This window comes from Vidua macroura, chromosome 8 (assembly GCF_024509145.1).
Source record: "Vidua macroura isolate BioBank_ID:100142 chromosome 8, ASM2450914v1, whole genome shotgun sequence".
Classification (NCBI taxonomy): domain Eukaryota; kingdom Metazoa; phylum Chordata; class Aves; order Passeriformes; family Viduidae; genus Vidua; species Vidua macroura.
In genome coordinates this window covers 11,882,460-11,896,143 of record NC_071578.1, presented here as the reverse complement: position 1 = coordinate 11,896,143, position 13,684 = coordinate 11,882,460, and the positions used below count along the sequence as shown (strand labels likewise).

Below are 13,684 nucleotides of genomic sequence, written 5' to 3'. Positions count from 1 at the left end.
ACTGTGGGTTCTGTCTCTTGGTCACCCTGTGTATCCCTGCACCTGGTCCAGTGCCATCTGCTAATCTCTTTGCAGGACAGCTGTGCCTATTTTCCCATTGCCTTTTGTGTCTTTTTGGAGTCACCATCCCTAAAGTTGTTCAGGAGGGGTCTGAATATGGTTTAAGGGTGACAGTTGGACTTGATGATCTTGAATGTCTCTTCCAACATTGATGATTCTGTAATTCTGCAAGGTACAGAAGTTCTTCTTAGATTGTGTGCAATAAAGCTCTTGAAGCTTCAGAGTGAGCTGAGGAGGAGTTTTCCCCAGAAAAAAAAAGAGAAAGTATGCTTGCAGCCTTTTCCTCTGTACTTGAAGCTTTTAGCCTGGTAACACTGTAAGACCCTCCAAGTATTTAAAAATTTGATTTATTTTCCTAAGGGAGGATTGTTATTTATAGCGTGTTGCTTGCTGTTACTTCCCTGTACAGTGGCAGTGTGCAGTTTTGCAATTTTGGTGTGCACTCACAGTGCTAGAGAGCAATGCATGGAGAGTGGCATTTCTGTCCAGAGGCAGGAGGACAAGCCCCTTCCTTACCTCATGTCTGCACAGGCACTCTGCATGCCAGGCAACACCAGGAGAGAATGAGGAAGTGGGTTTATTTTTGTTGGTACTTCAGAGGGCCTATTGAATCATCTGGGTCTTGTGATGGTGGTTTGAGTTCCTACATGCCTGTCTCCAGGCTGTGAGTTAGCAGACTGCCTGTGTGTTTCATAATTGCTAAGAGAAATTTCAAATTAATTTTCTCTATTTTCATCACCCAAAACTTTGCTGAATCTTTACTAAGGATAGGTACTTAGAGGAATAAGGGCTATGTCCTCTAACACAGTTTTGGGGTTTTTTTTGGTATTTTTTTTATGGTAGGAGAAATTATTTTGTTGGCAAAGAGCACCTTATGTACAGGTTCTGTTTGCCTTGGGCATGGCAGACTTGTGCAACAAATCACCACTCCCTTTCTGTGCTGAGCTGCTTAATATATACATAACCAAGCAGCAGTGACTCAACAAAAATCATGTTCCTCCATTGCAATGGATAATGGTGTCAAGGTCATGGTTATGTTACTAGTGACCATCTTGGTGTCTATCTGCAGTGAGATCACCACAGAAAATATTGGTCTTTGTGACCTGGTGTCTGAGGCCCAACTCCAGTGACAAAACCAAACCAAAACAGGTAGGACTTGCCCCCTGTGTAAGCATGGATCCACAGATGAGATTGGAGAATGCTCTGTTAGCCTGGAGGTTTGACAGAGGAGCATGCAGGAAAGCCAGGATTTTCCATTTTTTTTTCTCCTTGCCAGGAAGGCCAGGATTTTTCCTCCCTTTGGCAAGAGCCGTGCCAGCCCACTGGTCCCTACAAATGTGCTGTTTCTTACTAATGTACAATGCCAACCTGAAGATTGGTGTGTGGAGCCACAGGAAGGGAATCACTTTACCTCTGTGGTCAGAAATCATCTTGGACACTGTGTGAATATATGAAAATCATTAAGAGGAAAGTACCTCCATTTCTATTATTATACTTTAAGGAAAGCTGGTATAAGGAAGGCCCTGGTGCCCTAATCTCAAGTGAAGAGGGAGCAAAGGGATGGAGGAGACTTCAATCTGTGCTTTGTTTCTTTCTTTTGGTCTGTGCACACTGATGTTCCCACAAAGATCCTGTTTGCAGAAGCAAGCATGAATCCCTCTATAATTGCACTGTAGTAATTAAGTTAGATTTAACTTTTGCTATGCTCTGTTGTTTGCTGGGTTATTGTCTCCTTTTGGGGTTTTTATCATGAAGCAGAACAGCTGCAGGAGAGATAAATCCTTGTTACCCTCAAGGTGGGGTTGGATGGGGTTTTGGAGGGTGGTAGGCGTTGCAGGAGGAGGCACTGAGGGGAACCTCGTACCTCAGCAGCTGCCGTTGGCACTGCTTATAGATACGCCTGGCCCGTGAGGTGGAGCTCGGCCGTGGGTGTCCTATCTCCACGGGAATGCCAGTTCTTTGGAATGTGCAGCTCTTTGTAAACGAGGAGGGAAAGCATCGAGAGCAGCTGAACAGTGCCCGTCCCAGCTGGGTGGGGCGGGCGGTCAGCTCAGGGAGAAACCGCCGGGCAAGCGCCTGGGGTCAGCAGCGGCAGCAGCGCTGCCCCGGGACGAGAGGGAGGCGGGAGAGAGGCGGGGCCGGACACTCGTTCCCGCGGCGGGCGGTGCCGGCGGCCCCGGGGCCCGGCGCTGCGGAGGGGCCGTCACAGCTCGGAGCCGTCACTGATCGGAGCCCGTCGCGTCGGGATGTCGGGCGATCACTCCCGCAGCCTGGGCAAGGGTAAGCGCCGCGGGGCCGGCAGAGCTCGCCGGCTGCGGGGAGTGCCGGCGGTCACAGCCCCTCTCCTCTCCCCTCAGGCAGCGCGGCGCCGGGCCCTGTGCCCGCGGGGCTGATCCGGCTCTACAGCATGCGCTTCTGCCCCTTCGCGCAGCGGACGCGCCTGGTTCTCCACGCCAAGGGCATCAGGTGAGCTCCTCCCCGCAGCCCAGGGCCCGCTCGGAGCGAGCGGCGGGCCTGGCTTCCGTATTTCCTAAATTAAACATCCCTGAACGAACTGGTTGGGATGAGGCTCCTGTGCGTGATTTTGCTCTAAAGCTTGAATGAGTAGGGTGTGTACGAAAGCAGCTGCATAAAGGCCCAAAGTAAAAACCCCAAGCTGAATTTCTTTTATAATTCTTGCCTGTGATAGTAAGTGTGACTAAAGACATAACATGCACTGTTTGTTTTTGATGTGAGTGGCCGTGAAAATTCGGGAAGCTACAAATAATCAGTGTTTCTGTTGTGTCACTGCCCAACAAAACACACAAGTGAGTGAATGACGCTTTTAAAAGAGGAAATGTACTGTGTTCCTATAATATTGTCTTGTTCTTGTGCTGTAATAAGTTAATAAAATTCAGTGCTTGTGTTTGTTTCTTTTTCATGATAGCCGTTTCAGCATTCTTGAATGGGGTTGAATGTGTCCCTCGGGTACAAATTAAAATTAACTGTTTTTTTCCATCTTTTTGTGGTTCTGCCAAGTCCAAGGCCTGCCAGTGGCTTTTCAACCAACACAGGGCTGGGAGTTCATGTTGGAATAGGGAATGCTAAGGTCTCTTGATAGTAAGAAGAAAGTTGAGTTAGTTAATTCTGTTTTTTATACAGGTGTTTTGGTTTTGGAAGAGGAGATGCAATAAAACCTCTGGGTCAGTTTAATTCTGTCTTTATTTAGTGTCTTTAGACTGATTTTGGAGCTGGAAGGTTTGTTGTAGCATAGTGATTTTGGAGAGGTTTTATGGCTACCTAGTTCTTTTGAAGGTTCACCTGTGTTTAGCAGACCTTTGGTCTTAATAGGAATTTTCTGGGGTCACACGTATAACTCAGCATATAACTTCTGTTTTTTTAATATAGACATATTTCCCATGTATTTTTTTATCAATATCTTCACCCTTACCCTAAGCACTTGTTCTTTATGAGGCCATAGGTTGGGAAGATAAGTAAGAAGGATGCTCTCCTAATTTGCTCTTTGGTGTAAGGGCAGGTTAAGGTTCAGGTGCATTTCTTAATTGAGGTGTAGCTCATTTGCAGTCAACTGCTTTTTTCTTAGACTGCCCCTGAACTCACACATGATAAGTGTGCTGAGTTCTAATCTTTGTTTTTAGCCTAGTAGTTGGGTGCTTGTTAAACTAATAAAAAACATGCATGCAGTCTGCAGACAGCTCACTGAAAGTCAATGTGTGCTTTTTCCAGCAAACTGTGGGAGTATTTCTGTGTCAAAGGATTAGTCCTGCAAACAGCTTCAAAGAAAACAGGGGAGTACAAGGGCTTGAGGGTTGAACCTCTCAGGTACTGAACTGTTGAGGTGACTGCATTTCACCATGGTATGGAGTAGACTGGAGCAGAACTGAGCCTGTCTGGGTTTTGTTTCTTTTGCTCTTTTAGCCATGAAGTAATCAACATCAATCTGAAGAACAAACCTGACTGGTACTTTGAGAAGAACCCCTCTGGGCTGGTTCCTGTTCTGGAGACCAGCATGGGCCAGCTGATCTGGGAGTCCCCAATCACCTGTGAGTACTTGGATGAAGCATTTCCAGGGAAGAAGCTGATGCCTTCAGACCCCTATGAGCGAGCTTGTCAGAAGATGCTCTTGGAAGACTTCTCAAAGGTACTGTGTGATCAGAGTGGGACTGTTTTTGACTTCACCATTGCACCAAAAACTGCAGCTCTGTTGCTGATGTTGCTTTCATCTTTGAAGGCAGGTTTTGTATCTGGGATGAGCTTTTAAATAAGCAGAGGGTATATTTGGGGCCTTTTGCTGTGAGCACATACAATCCGCTGTGTCTCTGAATTGCTCCCAGAATTAAGTGCAAGGTTGGATGCAGGAAGGCATCCAAGCAAGTGAAAGTTTGTACAACTGAGGTAAGGTTTTGAGCATCCTACAGTAGAGCAAAGGTTAGCAGACCAAACCAGCCAAATATGTGAGACCTGGGAAGTGACAATTGCTGTATTTTATTCTGACCCTTTCTGTAGGAAGTACTGTGTGAATGCAGGATGTGGGAAGTGCCTGACTGAGAGAGCCTAAAACCATGGACAGGAGATGGCACATGGCTTTAAACATGAGACTTGTGTAGGGAGGCTGGTTTTGGCTCTTATTGGGGGTTGGAGCTGATTGACTGGAATTAACCTCTCTGTACATTCAAACATACAAAGCATGTGATTTGAGGAGTCTAGGAAGTGAAAGAAGTCACATGGATATGAGACAGGAGAGAAAGAAACAGAAGATGCAAAGGGATGTGATAAAGTAGGGGGAAAAAAGGGAGAATGTATTTACAGCAGGCTTTTGTAAATTGAATGGAAAGAGGGAAGTGTGTTGCAAGAAAGAAAATATGCAAATGGGAAACACTTTTCACTATTCTCTTCTTATGACAAGACTAAAATTCGTTACTATTTGTATTCTTCCCCTAGGCTTTTGCTTGCCTTTTAGAAGATTTTTATCAATAGACTTTATGTAGCTCTTTAACATCAAATCTCTTAAGGTTTAATTTGCATTTAATATCTTAACATCTAAGTTAACATTTTAAGTTTTGAGTGACTAACTTGTATTCTTGTAATAGGTGCATTAAAAACTTTATACTTTCCTTTGTATAGATAACACCCTTGCTTTTCAAGCATGTCTTGGCAGTCAAAGATGGACAGGACACCACTGCACTGAAAGCAGAGATTGCTGAAAAGTTTGGCAAACTTGAAGAGGTGAGAGTATTTCATGATAACGAGGAGATTGCCAGCCTTTATATGTTCCCATTTTTATCTTTCATGCTATGGCATTTGGAGGTAGATCTCTCATTTAGTTGGTAGTTACAGCAAGAAACAATCTCTCAATTAAGGAAGGATTAATCTTCTTCCTGCTTGATTAATACTGTGAAATAACTTGGCTGTTCCTTCAGTGTCTCTTTTTACTGTACCCTAAATGATTTTATGGCAGCAGCTGATGGTCAGCTGTGAATAGGAGGCCAGAACAGAGCCATGCAAACTTCCCTCCGCGTATTGCAAGAGATACTCCAGAGGGGAAGTACTTTGGAACACTTCTGTGTTTCGATTTCTGCTGCCCGACAGAGGGGGCTGTGTTCCCGTTGCTGCCGCTGTGCAGCTGCTGGTTGTGTTCTGCCAGACACCTGGAGCTCAAACAGCTCCATACTTCCTGAAGGGCTGCTTTAAGATTTAAGGACTAGATCATGGGGTTATGGACAGGGAATTAATGCCATATGAGTGTATAGGGTGTGTGTTCAAAAAGACCAAGACTTGTAAGGTCTTTTGAGTTCCACCTTTAAAACACCGAAGTGCCCAGAAATAGAGCCACTAGTGAACCTAGAGCCACTAACCTAATGAAAGAAGAGAACAAGCTCTGGAGGGTCCTTAAAGCATATTAAACTTAGATAACCGTGGCACTTAAAAATGCATCAGAGTCATAAATGTAACAGGAGAGCTTGCTGCATTCTTTGTAGCCCTGCTTTCTGTGCTGAGCTGTGAGAAGGATCTCTTTCTGGTGTAAGTTACACTTGCTTCCTGTTGCCTTTGCACCTGGAATTAAATGCAATTTGAGATACAAGGTTAGAAATGCTTCCCTGACATCACTTGGCCTCAACTGCCATGGGAAAAGAGTCCCTGCTAAAATGGTGCTCTGATTTAGCAGGATGATTAATTTAGCTGAATTTATTGCTCAAGAAATGCATGTTTGCTGCTGTGTTTGATTAGTCTGTGCCATTTATGCTTTATGACAAGCAAGAAATCACAAACATTCTGAGTCAAACTCCTCTTTGTTTGTGCACATGCTGCAGCTTGTAAGTGGTTCATGTTTCATGACAGATTTTGAACCTCTGGAGAAGAGCTGGGCTGAGTTTATGAAATAGCAGCTGTAGTATTAAGCTTAACTACACTGACTCAGCTAATACTGCGTGCACAAGAGAAATATACTGTATCTCCTTCATTTGCTCACTGATCCCTGTAGTGTGCCTGCCTTCCACTATGCAGTGGGGCTTCTGTGTAGTGTTCTGCTGCACTTTTCCTTTGGGGGGCAGCTGACACCTCTCACCCTTCACAGGTTCTGTCCAAACGCAACACGGTGTTTTATGGTGGGGACTCAGTCTCAATGGTTGACTACATGATCTGGCCATGGTTTGAACGTCTGGAACCATTCCAGCTGAAAGAGTGAGTACTGTGCCTGGCTTCTGGTGTGTTCTGAAGTGCCTCAGCATCAATATTCCTGGTGTACCCTGCAGCAATGAGCCACTCCTGGGGGCTGTTGAAGAGAGCCTGTATTGTGTTGCAGTTTGGGGAAAGCATCCTGCTCTAAACTGGACATTGTACTGGGACAGAGAAAGTATTAAAATGGAAACTGTTCAAGCTGCTTTGTTTTCTTGATGCCCTCCAAACTTTCCATTTGCATTACTCAGTCTCTTCCTTTTTCCTGTAGCTCTTTGAATCACACCCCAAAGCTCCAACGCTGGATGGAGGCCATGAAGGAGGACCCTGCTATCAAGGCTACAATAACTGACCCACAGACATTCAAAAACTATCTCCAGCTGTATCTGAAGAACAGCCCTGAGGCATGTGATTATGGGCTCTGAGGTGCTAGCAGGAACGTGCTGGCTGAAGTGTTAGTGCTGTTTTTTCAGTGTGGGAAGTCAGTGTCATTTGGTGGGGGCTTTTCTGTGGTTGCATTCATAGTGGGGAATAAATCTGTGCTGAAAAGGTTGAGAAACCTGTGAACTCCACTCCTTCCTGTTGGGGGAAGGATGTGCTGGCTTCAAGCAGGAGATGGAACGTCATTGTTGGCCATGAATGTTCCATAAAGGAAAATTCTCCATTCAAAAGGTGATGGTCTGTAATCTCTGGGCTCTTTGTAGGCATTGCAGTGGGCAGTCCCTGAACTGATGCTGTTACCTGATTTAAAAATTGTAATACTTGTGTCTTCAAAATTAATAAAAAGCAAGCAATGTTGTCTTCAAACAGTTTTTCCTTCCTGTTTCTGAGCAGCTGTTAGTCACTGGACTGGTTACACAGAGAGAGAGGAGCAGTGTACTGTAAAGGCTAAAACAGATTGTGTGGCTTGTGAAGTTAAGATGTGATTCCTAGTGCAGACTGGTTGTCTCTTCAGACAGCTCTACTGCTAAAACACTCACTTTGCAGTCCTGCCCACCTACCCTTGAAGTAATGCTTGCAGGAGCCATCTAGTAAGGGCTTCTAGTTTTGGTTAGATATGCTAGGGCACTGTATGGTTATAATCCTTCTCTGCCCTTCTGAAGTACTGGTGTGTTTATTCTAGGTTCTAACCTAAAGGCTGGAGTAAGGAGTAAAGCCAACAAAAACAATATCCTGAGCAGAAGGACATTTATTTTCTGTTCTCAGAATTTGAAGCATTGCTCTGCTTGTCAAGGTGTAGGTAAAATTAGAGAGCAGGAATGGAGTTTAGTCAGAAACTTATGCTGGTGATGCCTTGTTGCTGGTGAAGGAAAGAGTATGTTCTGTTTCATCAGGTAAGTGGCAGGATCAGAGCTTTTTAGTTGAACATCTTTGAAGCTATCCTGCATGTTAATATAGCAGTGTGGGGACAAGATTATTTGAATCACAAGCAGTCACATGAAAAACTTCTTCCTCTCCTATTTTTTCCTGTTCACATCTGTGACTCATCCTGATGCTCAATTCTGTATGTCTGTCAGAGCACTAGCAACCCAAACTAGCCATAATTCCAGGGGATAAGCGCGCAGAAAGAAGTAAGGCAAAGCAGCGTGTCCAAGGGCAGGGCTGTGGTTCCTGTGGGGCTGAGGTGGTTGTCATGAGAGATCCAAGACTCTTCATATCTGCCTCCCATTGCAGTGAGGTGAGGTAGCATAGCAGAATGTGGTGGTTCATGGATTTCGTGGCAATTGAGACACTGGGAGTCTTGGAGCTTTTCTGAAGGAAAAGTAGACTGATCTTTTTCCTGTAACATGTTCTGCCCTGGCACGGTAACTCAGGTGGTGCATGCTCGTGTAACTTCAAGTAGGAAAAAGATTTGATGAGAAAAAAAGAATGAGCAGGAACTTGGTCTGTCAGCCTGTAGCTATTGGAGGGGCTTGTTTATGCTCTTACTAGCTTTAATTCAAAGTATGCAGCTTTTCCCCTCCTGTTTATCTTTATGGCTTTTAAACACATCTGGCACTACTTAGAAAAATAATAATTATGCTGCTGTTCCTTCCAGAATATTGTAGTTTTTTAAAAAGTTTCCAGTTGGGATGTGATGCTACACGTTTCACATGTAGATTGTCAGAAGACCCAGAGGAAGCCAAGAGCTGTGAAGTGTTGTCGTCAGGATGTGGATCTGGGCCCTTTCATTAGATGAAAGCAGGGTTTGAGCTTTATAAAGCCAATGTCTCTGAAGTAGTGTTGGTGGGATCTCAGTGGCAAACTTCCAAGAATTAACTGCAGAGCATTTTGATTTTATTAGCAGCTCTTCTTTGTGTAGAGCTTGTTAAAAGCTGTTAGGCTAGTGCTAGAAATATGTTACAGTTTGCTCCAATGTGTTATTTGACTGTAGTGGGAGATGTGACATTAGGGAGACCCAGTAATAGATTAAGAGCAGAGATCAGCATCCAAAAACTGAACTGGCTCCAGCCAGACCACAGTAACCCAGAGATTGTGTTATCTGAACAGAAAGAAATGCTCTTCCCATTTAGTGACTGTAGTGTACCATTATAAATGTGCTACTTCAGCAAAAAAAAAAAGTAAAATGAAATATTCTGCCTTATAATTTACTATTAAATATCTGTGTTCTAAATCCCCAAGCAGGCAGCTGGGGTCTTGAACTCATTACAGCAAAGCAAGAAATGCAGGCCTCAGGCAAAGTGTTTTTGATGTGGTAATGAATATGCAATACTGGCCCAGTCTTGAAAGGAGAAGACAAGTTATGTGGAATGGACTGGCTCGCTCAGGGTGGATGGGTGTAAAGGAGACATTTGCATTTTCAGTGTTGGTCAACAGAAGAGAAGGATGGAAGTCAGTGAGGAAAGGATCAAGATGAACAGCTCTCCCCTTTGGTCAGAGCTCTCCTTAAAACCTTCTGTGGATCAGGTAGTACAGTAAGTAGGTCTTTATTTGTCTTCTGCTCCATGTTTTGCCCTTGAAAATTTTTAGTGCTCTTGCTTTAAAAAAAAGAGGGTGCTTGTGTGTTTGTTTTCTGGTTTTGTTCCACCAAATATAACTGCTACTCGCACAGGTTAAAAAAGATAAATTCAGTATCAAGCAAACAAGGACAGAGTCTGTCTTACAAAAAAGGTGAGTTTGGTAGCATGATGGATAATAGATTGGGTTAGCAAGGCATAGGGCCTTGTTCTGTCCTGCATTTGTAGCATATCCCTGTATCTTTATTGACATCCTTGAGATGGTTGGTACCCTCATACAAGATGCTGTCCAGTGTTGTTCATTATAATTTTAGGATCCCTTATATTGAAGCTAAGAGAAAGGTTGAGGGGAGCCAAGACAGGAGGAAGGAATGGGGATCACAGGTTCTCACATCTGGGAAGTTTTGCTGAGTTTTGAGTAAGTTGAGTGGGAACCTGGGTGAATAGGACTGCAGCTGTAACAGAAGGCCCTTGCTTGGGGAAATTGTTGAGAAGTTTCAGTTTCTGTCTAGGGAGATATTAAAAGGGCCAGTGTTTCTTGCACTGAAAGTGGTAGTAACTAGATATATTGGTTTGAAAAGTTTCAAAAATAATGTACTACAGACGCATGGAACACTTGTGTCAACTTCACGCAGATGCCTGTGGATTTGTTGCTTTTTCTAGTCAATCATAAAGGAAAAGGGGATTTCAACTTTTTTGCTGTTTCACTTAATCTCAGATTCTTGTCATACTTCATTTAGCAGCTGTCTGTCCTGCATGGCTGTGAGTGCATGCATTGGCCATGTGGTGTTGGCACAATGTTACATGTCCTGGGACTGCTCTGCCCAGTTTTCCACTGTCATGGCATCTGTAATGTTCCCCTGCATTAGCAGGGTTTGAGAACTGACTGTGTTATCCTCTCTGTCTTTACTACTAGCCTGATTATTTCACCACAGTTCCTTGGACATGGATTTTACTTGGGAATGGCTTGTGAAAATGCAGTCTCTCTAAAGTTGTGAGGTCAGGGGCAATTTTACTAAATCACTCCCATTTTCTGTAAGATGGAAACAGTCTTTTCTACTGCTGGTCCAAAGCCAACAGGGATGGCAGTTGCTGATTTATCTGAGTAAAGTAATGATGCCACGTGATGTCATTAGTATTTTTCCCCTTCTACAACACTTCAGTTTACTAAAACAGTAGTTTCAAACTTGTCAATGATATGCAACTGTGCTTGGGGTAGAGTGTGACAGCTGTTTAGCAGTCTGCAATAACACTGTATCTGAGTCCAGGAGGGAGTGAGAATGCAGCTGGTATGAAGGTGCTGGTGGAGCCTGTATTGTGCCTCTCACAGCGTCTTCTGGTGAGCAGAAAGCAGCTTGTGAGAACTGCAGCACGTGCTGCAGGTTTGTGTCTTACAACCACCACCCTTGGCAAAGCTGATGGAAAAAGCCATCTCTCCAGGGGAAAGGGAGCCAGGAATAGGGGCACTGAACAGCCACAAGCTGGGTAGGGAACAGACAGTGTTTCCTCTAAGCTGCAAACCATTTGCATGAGTCACCTATGTGACTGCACAGCAAAAGCATAGGAGGGCTGAGAAAAAAGCTGTCAGCTTTAGACTGCCTGAAGAATTAATGAGGACCAATGGAGAAATTATGAATTAATACTGTCCTTCCTGCAGCTTTCTGCAGCATTCCTGCTACCCCAAAGGATGCTTTTGTGCCTTTCCTTCTGTCACTCAAACCATCCTCAGAAGGGAGCTCTCAACAAGAATCTGCTTTGGGCCAATCCACAGGTTGGAGTGTGGATGTTTTTTTCCCCTATGTATTCATCACAGAGCTCTTTTCTGTGCCTGTTGAGGCTTGGAAGCAGAGTTTGTCTCCTCTTACTTGTAGTAATTAAGGCATGGTGATTAATCAGCTGTTTGTCTTTGTGGGAAGACAGCTCTGATATAACCTGTGCATTCAAGCCCACAGATTAGGTGCCTGAATTCCTCTCCATATGCTTTATGTATCTTGGCTGTTCTCTGCTGCTCTATCTGTGGTCTGGATCAAACCTTTCACTTCCAAAGCTTTGCCAAGTGTCGCTCTGGCAGGGGAGTCAGTGTGGGGCTATGGTAGACAGCTGCATGTGGACAAGCCTTGCTTTTCTCTAGTTTTGCATACAGGAGGTTTGTAACAGTGACATGATGTGATAGCCCTGAAGGTGAACTGAACTGGCAGGAATATCCTGCTGAGAGTGCAGAACACCTCTGTTCTCTGGGAACACCCAGGTGATGGAGGCCAGGAGGAACTGCTCTGGATCATCTGTGCTTACAGGTACAGGAACCATCCAGGGCTGCCCTGCCCTGCCCTGCCTGGTGTGAGCAGGCAGGGATGAGATCTGGAACATGTTCTTAAGCTACATACCATCTCCCTGAGCATTTGGGAAATCCCTCTGTGCTGTCTGATTCCCAGTTAAGGGCTAGAGAGCAAGACTGAAGCTTGGGAGCCAGGGAATGGATTTCTTGATGCACCTGGGGAGGTGAAGTGACTGATGAGTCAGGCTGTGCACTGTGGTTACTGATCCCAGACCTGCCTAGCTCTGCCCCATGGGCCTGTATTGCACTGTGTTGGATCCTGAATGTTAGATGGTCTGAACAAAGGTGCCTAATTGGACTTCCAATGGCATTATAAGTGTCATGGCTCCTCTGCAAAGTAGGACAATACAGACAGAAATCTTGTCTCCTTACATGATTATATCTGAGTTGAGACTGTTAATGGCTGTGGGCCCACCAGTGGATTTGAAGATAGTTTCACATCTAAAACAAACTCCTTTTCCTGCTGTGTGTCTAAGAAACCCTTAAGAACTTCAATTGTTTTGTTTTTATTTTTGGGCACAATTTTTAACATAGTGCCACAGTCAGAGATTTTACAGGCACTCAAATATCTGAACAGGCTGTATTTAAATGTTTCACCTCAGCACTTTCTGTGCTTCCCCCTCAGAGCAGATCAATAAAGCTAATACCTTTTTCTTCCCTTCCTCCTCTAACATTCTGGGTGAGCTCTGGTTTTAGCTAGACAGATTTATAATTACTTGTAAATTCAGAGCCTTTATTTGCAGAGGTGCTGCCTTTGAATAATGACTGAGAAGCTTTGTTCTCTGCCTCTGCAGCCAGAGATTTTACTTCCAGCACTTAAGGAGTCTCAGATGACACTCTTAAATGTAATATAACTGGAAAATGAAGTTTCTTTTGAAATACATTGTAACATTAATTGATCCACAGCAGGGGCTTGCTCAGATTTCCGTTTTGATACCAGACTAGTCCAATAGATATGATGGGAATAACTGCTTGCATCCATCTTCCCTTAAGGCTCTGCTGCAAAGTTAGGTGGATCATTTTGAGAGCAGCAGAAGCAGTAACACAACTCTGCATTTTCTCACAGCTTATTTCTTCAGGTCAAAGTACCTACTGCCTTTTACTGCCCTGGGAACATTTAAAATACCTCTTTTGCGCTTTTGAAGCATTATGAGAGTCTTTGTCTCCTGTCCATTTGCGTGCTTGCTTAAAGACTATCAGAGTTTTTTCTGAGCTGTGTCAAAGTGAGTAAAAGTTGTTTGATGGATTCAGAAGCTACTTGGAAGGAGATGAAAGTACATCCCCTGGCCCAGATGTGTGAACACACCGACTGCTAAAAATAACCTAGTTTATGTTGCCATAAGGAATTCATTATTTCAGAAAAAGACAGGACTGCCTAGAATTTTACTTGGAAGGGATGCAGCAGCTCACATGTTTGGTTGAATCCCATGACCCAATACCTTGAGACATCCTTTTCCCAAACAATAGAATCCAGTTAAATATAAGTCAAAATCTGATCCTGTGCCAGTGGCGCTTGGGGACAGACCTGTGTTAGCTTTTAGTCCTGCGTGCAACAAACCATGATGCAGAGTTGAGCATCAACTCTGGATGGAACCTGTTCAATATGTGGGCAAATCCTGAGCAGTATCCCATTCTGAGACCAGTGTTACCAGTTTGA

The 13,684-nt window shown here is 44.2% G+C and overlaps 1 protein-coding gene across 2 annotated transcripts; it reads left to right on the top strand.

Annotated features, from left to right (window-relative positions):
• The first annotated feature begins 1,150 nt into the window (after positions 1-1,150).
• GSTO1 (glutathione S-transferase omega 1) lies at positions 1,151-7,542 on the top strand. Of its 2 annotated transcripts, none has more exons than XM_053984377.1 (6): positions 1,151-1,209; positions 2,418-2,526; positions 3,979-4,201; positions 5,185-5,286; positions 6,635-6,741; positions 7,007-7,542. In XM_053984377.1, the coding sequence occupies exons 2-6, from the start codon at positions 2,468-2,470 to the stop codon at positions 7,158-7,160; spliced, it is 645 nt and encodes a 214-aa protein (XP_053840352.1). In that variant the 5' UTR covers positions 1,151-1,209; positions 2,418-2,467; the 3' UTR covers positions 7,161-7,542. The 2 variants fall into 2 exon arrangements, with proteins under 2 accessions (XP_053840352.1, XP_053840351.1); XM_053984376.1 differs by lacking the exon at positions 1,151-1,209 and adding an exon at positions 2,000-2,340.
• The last annotated feature ends 6,142 nt before the right edge of the window (positions 7,543-13,684 follow it).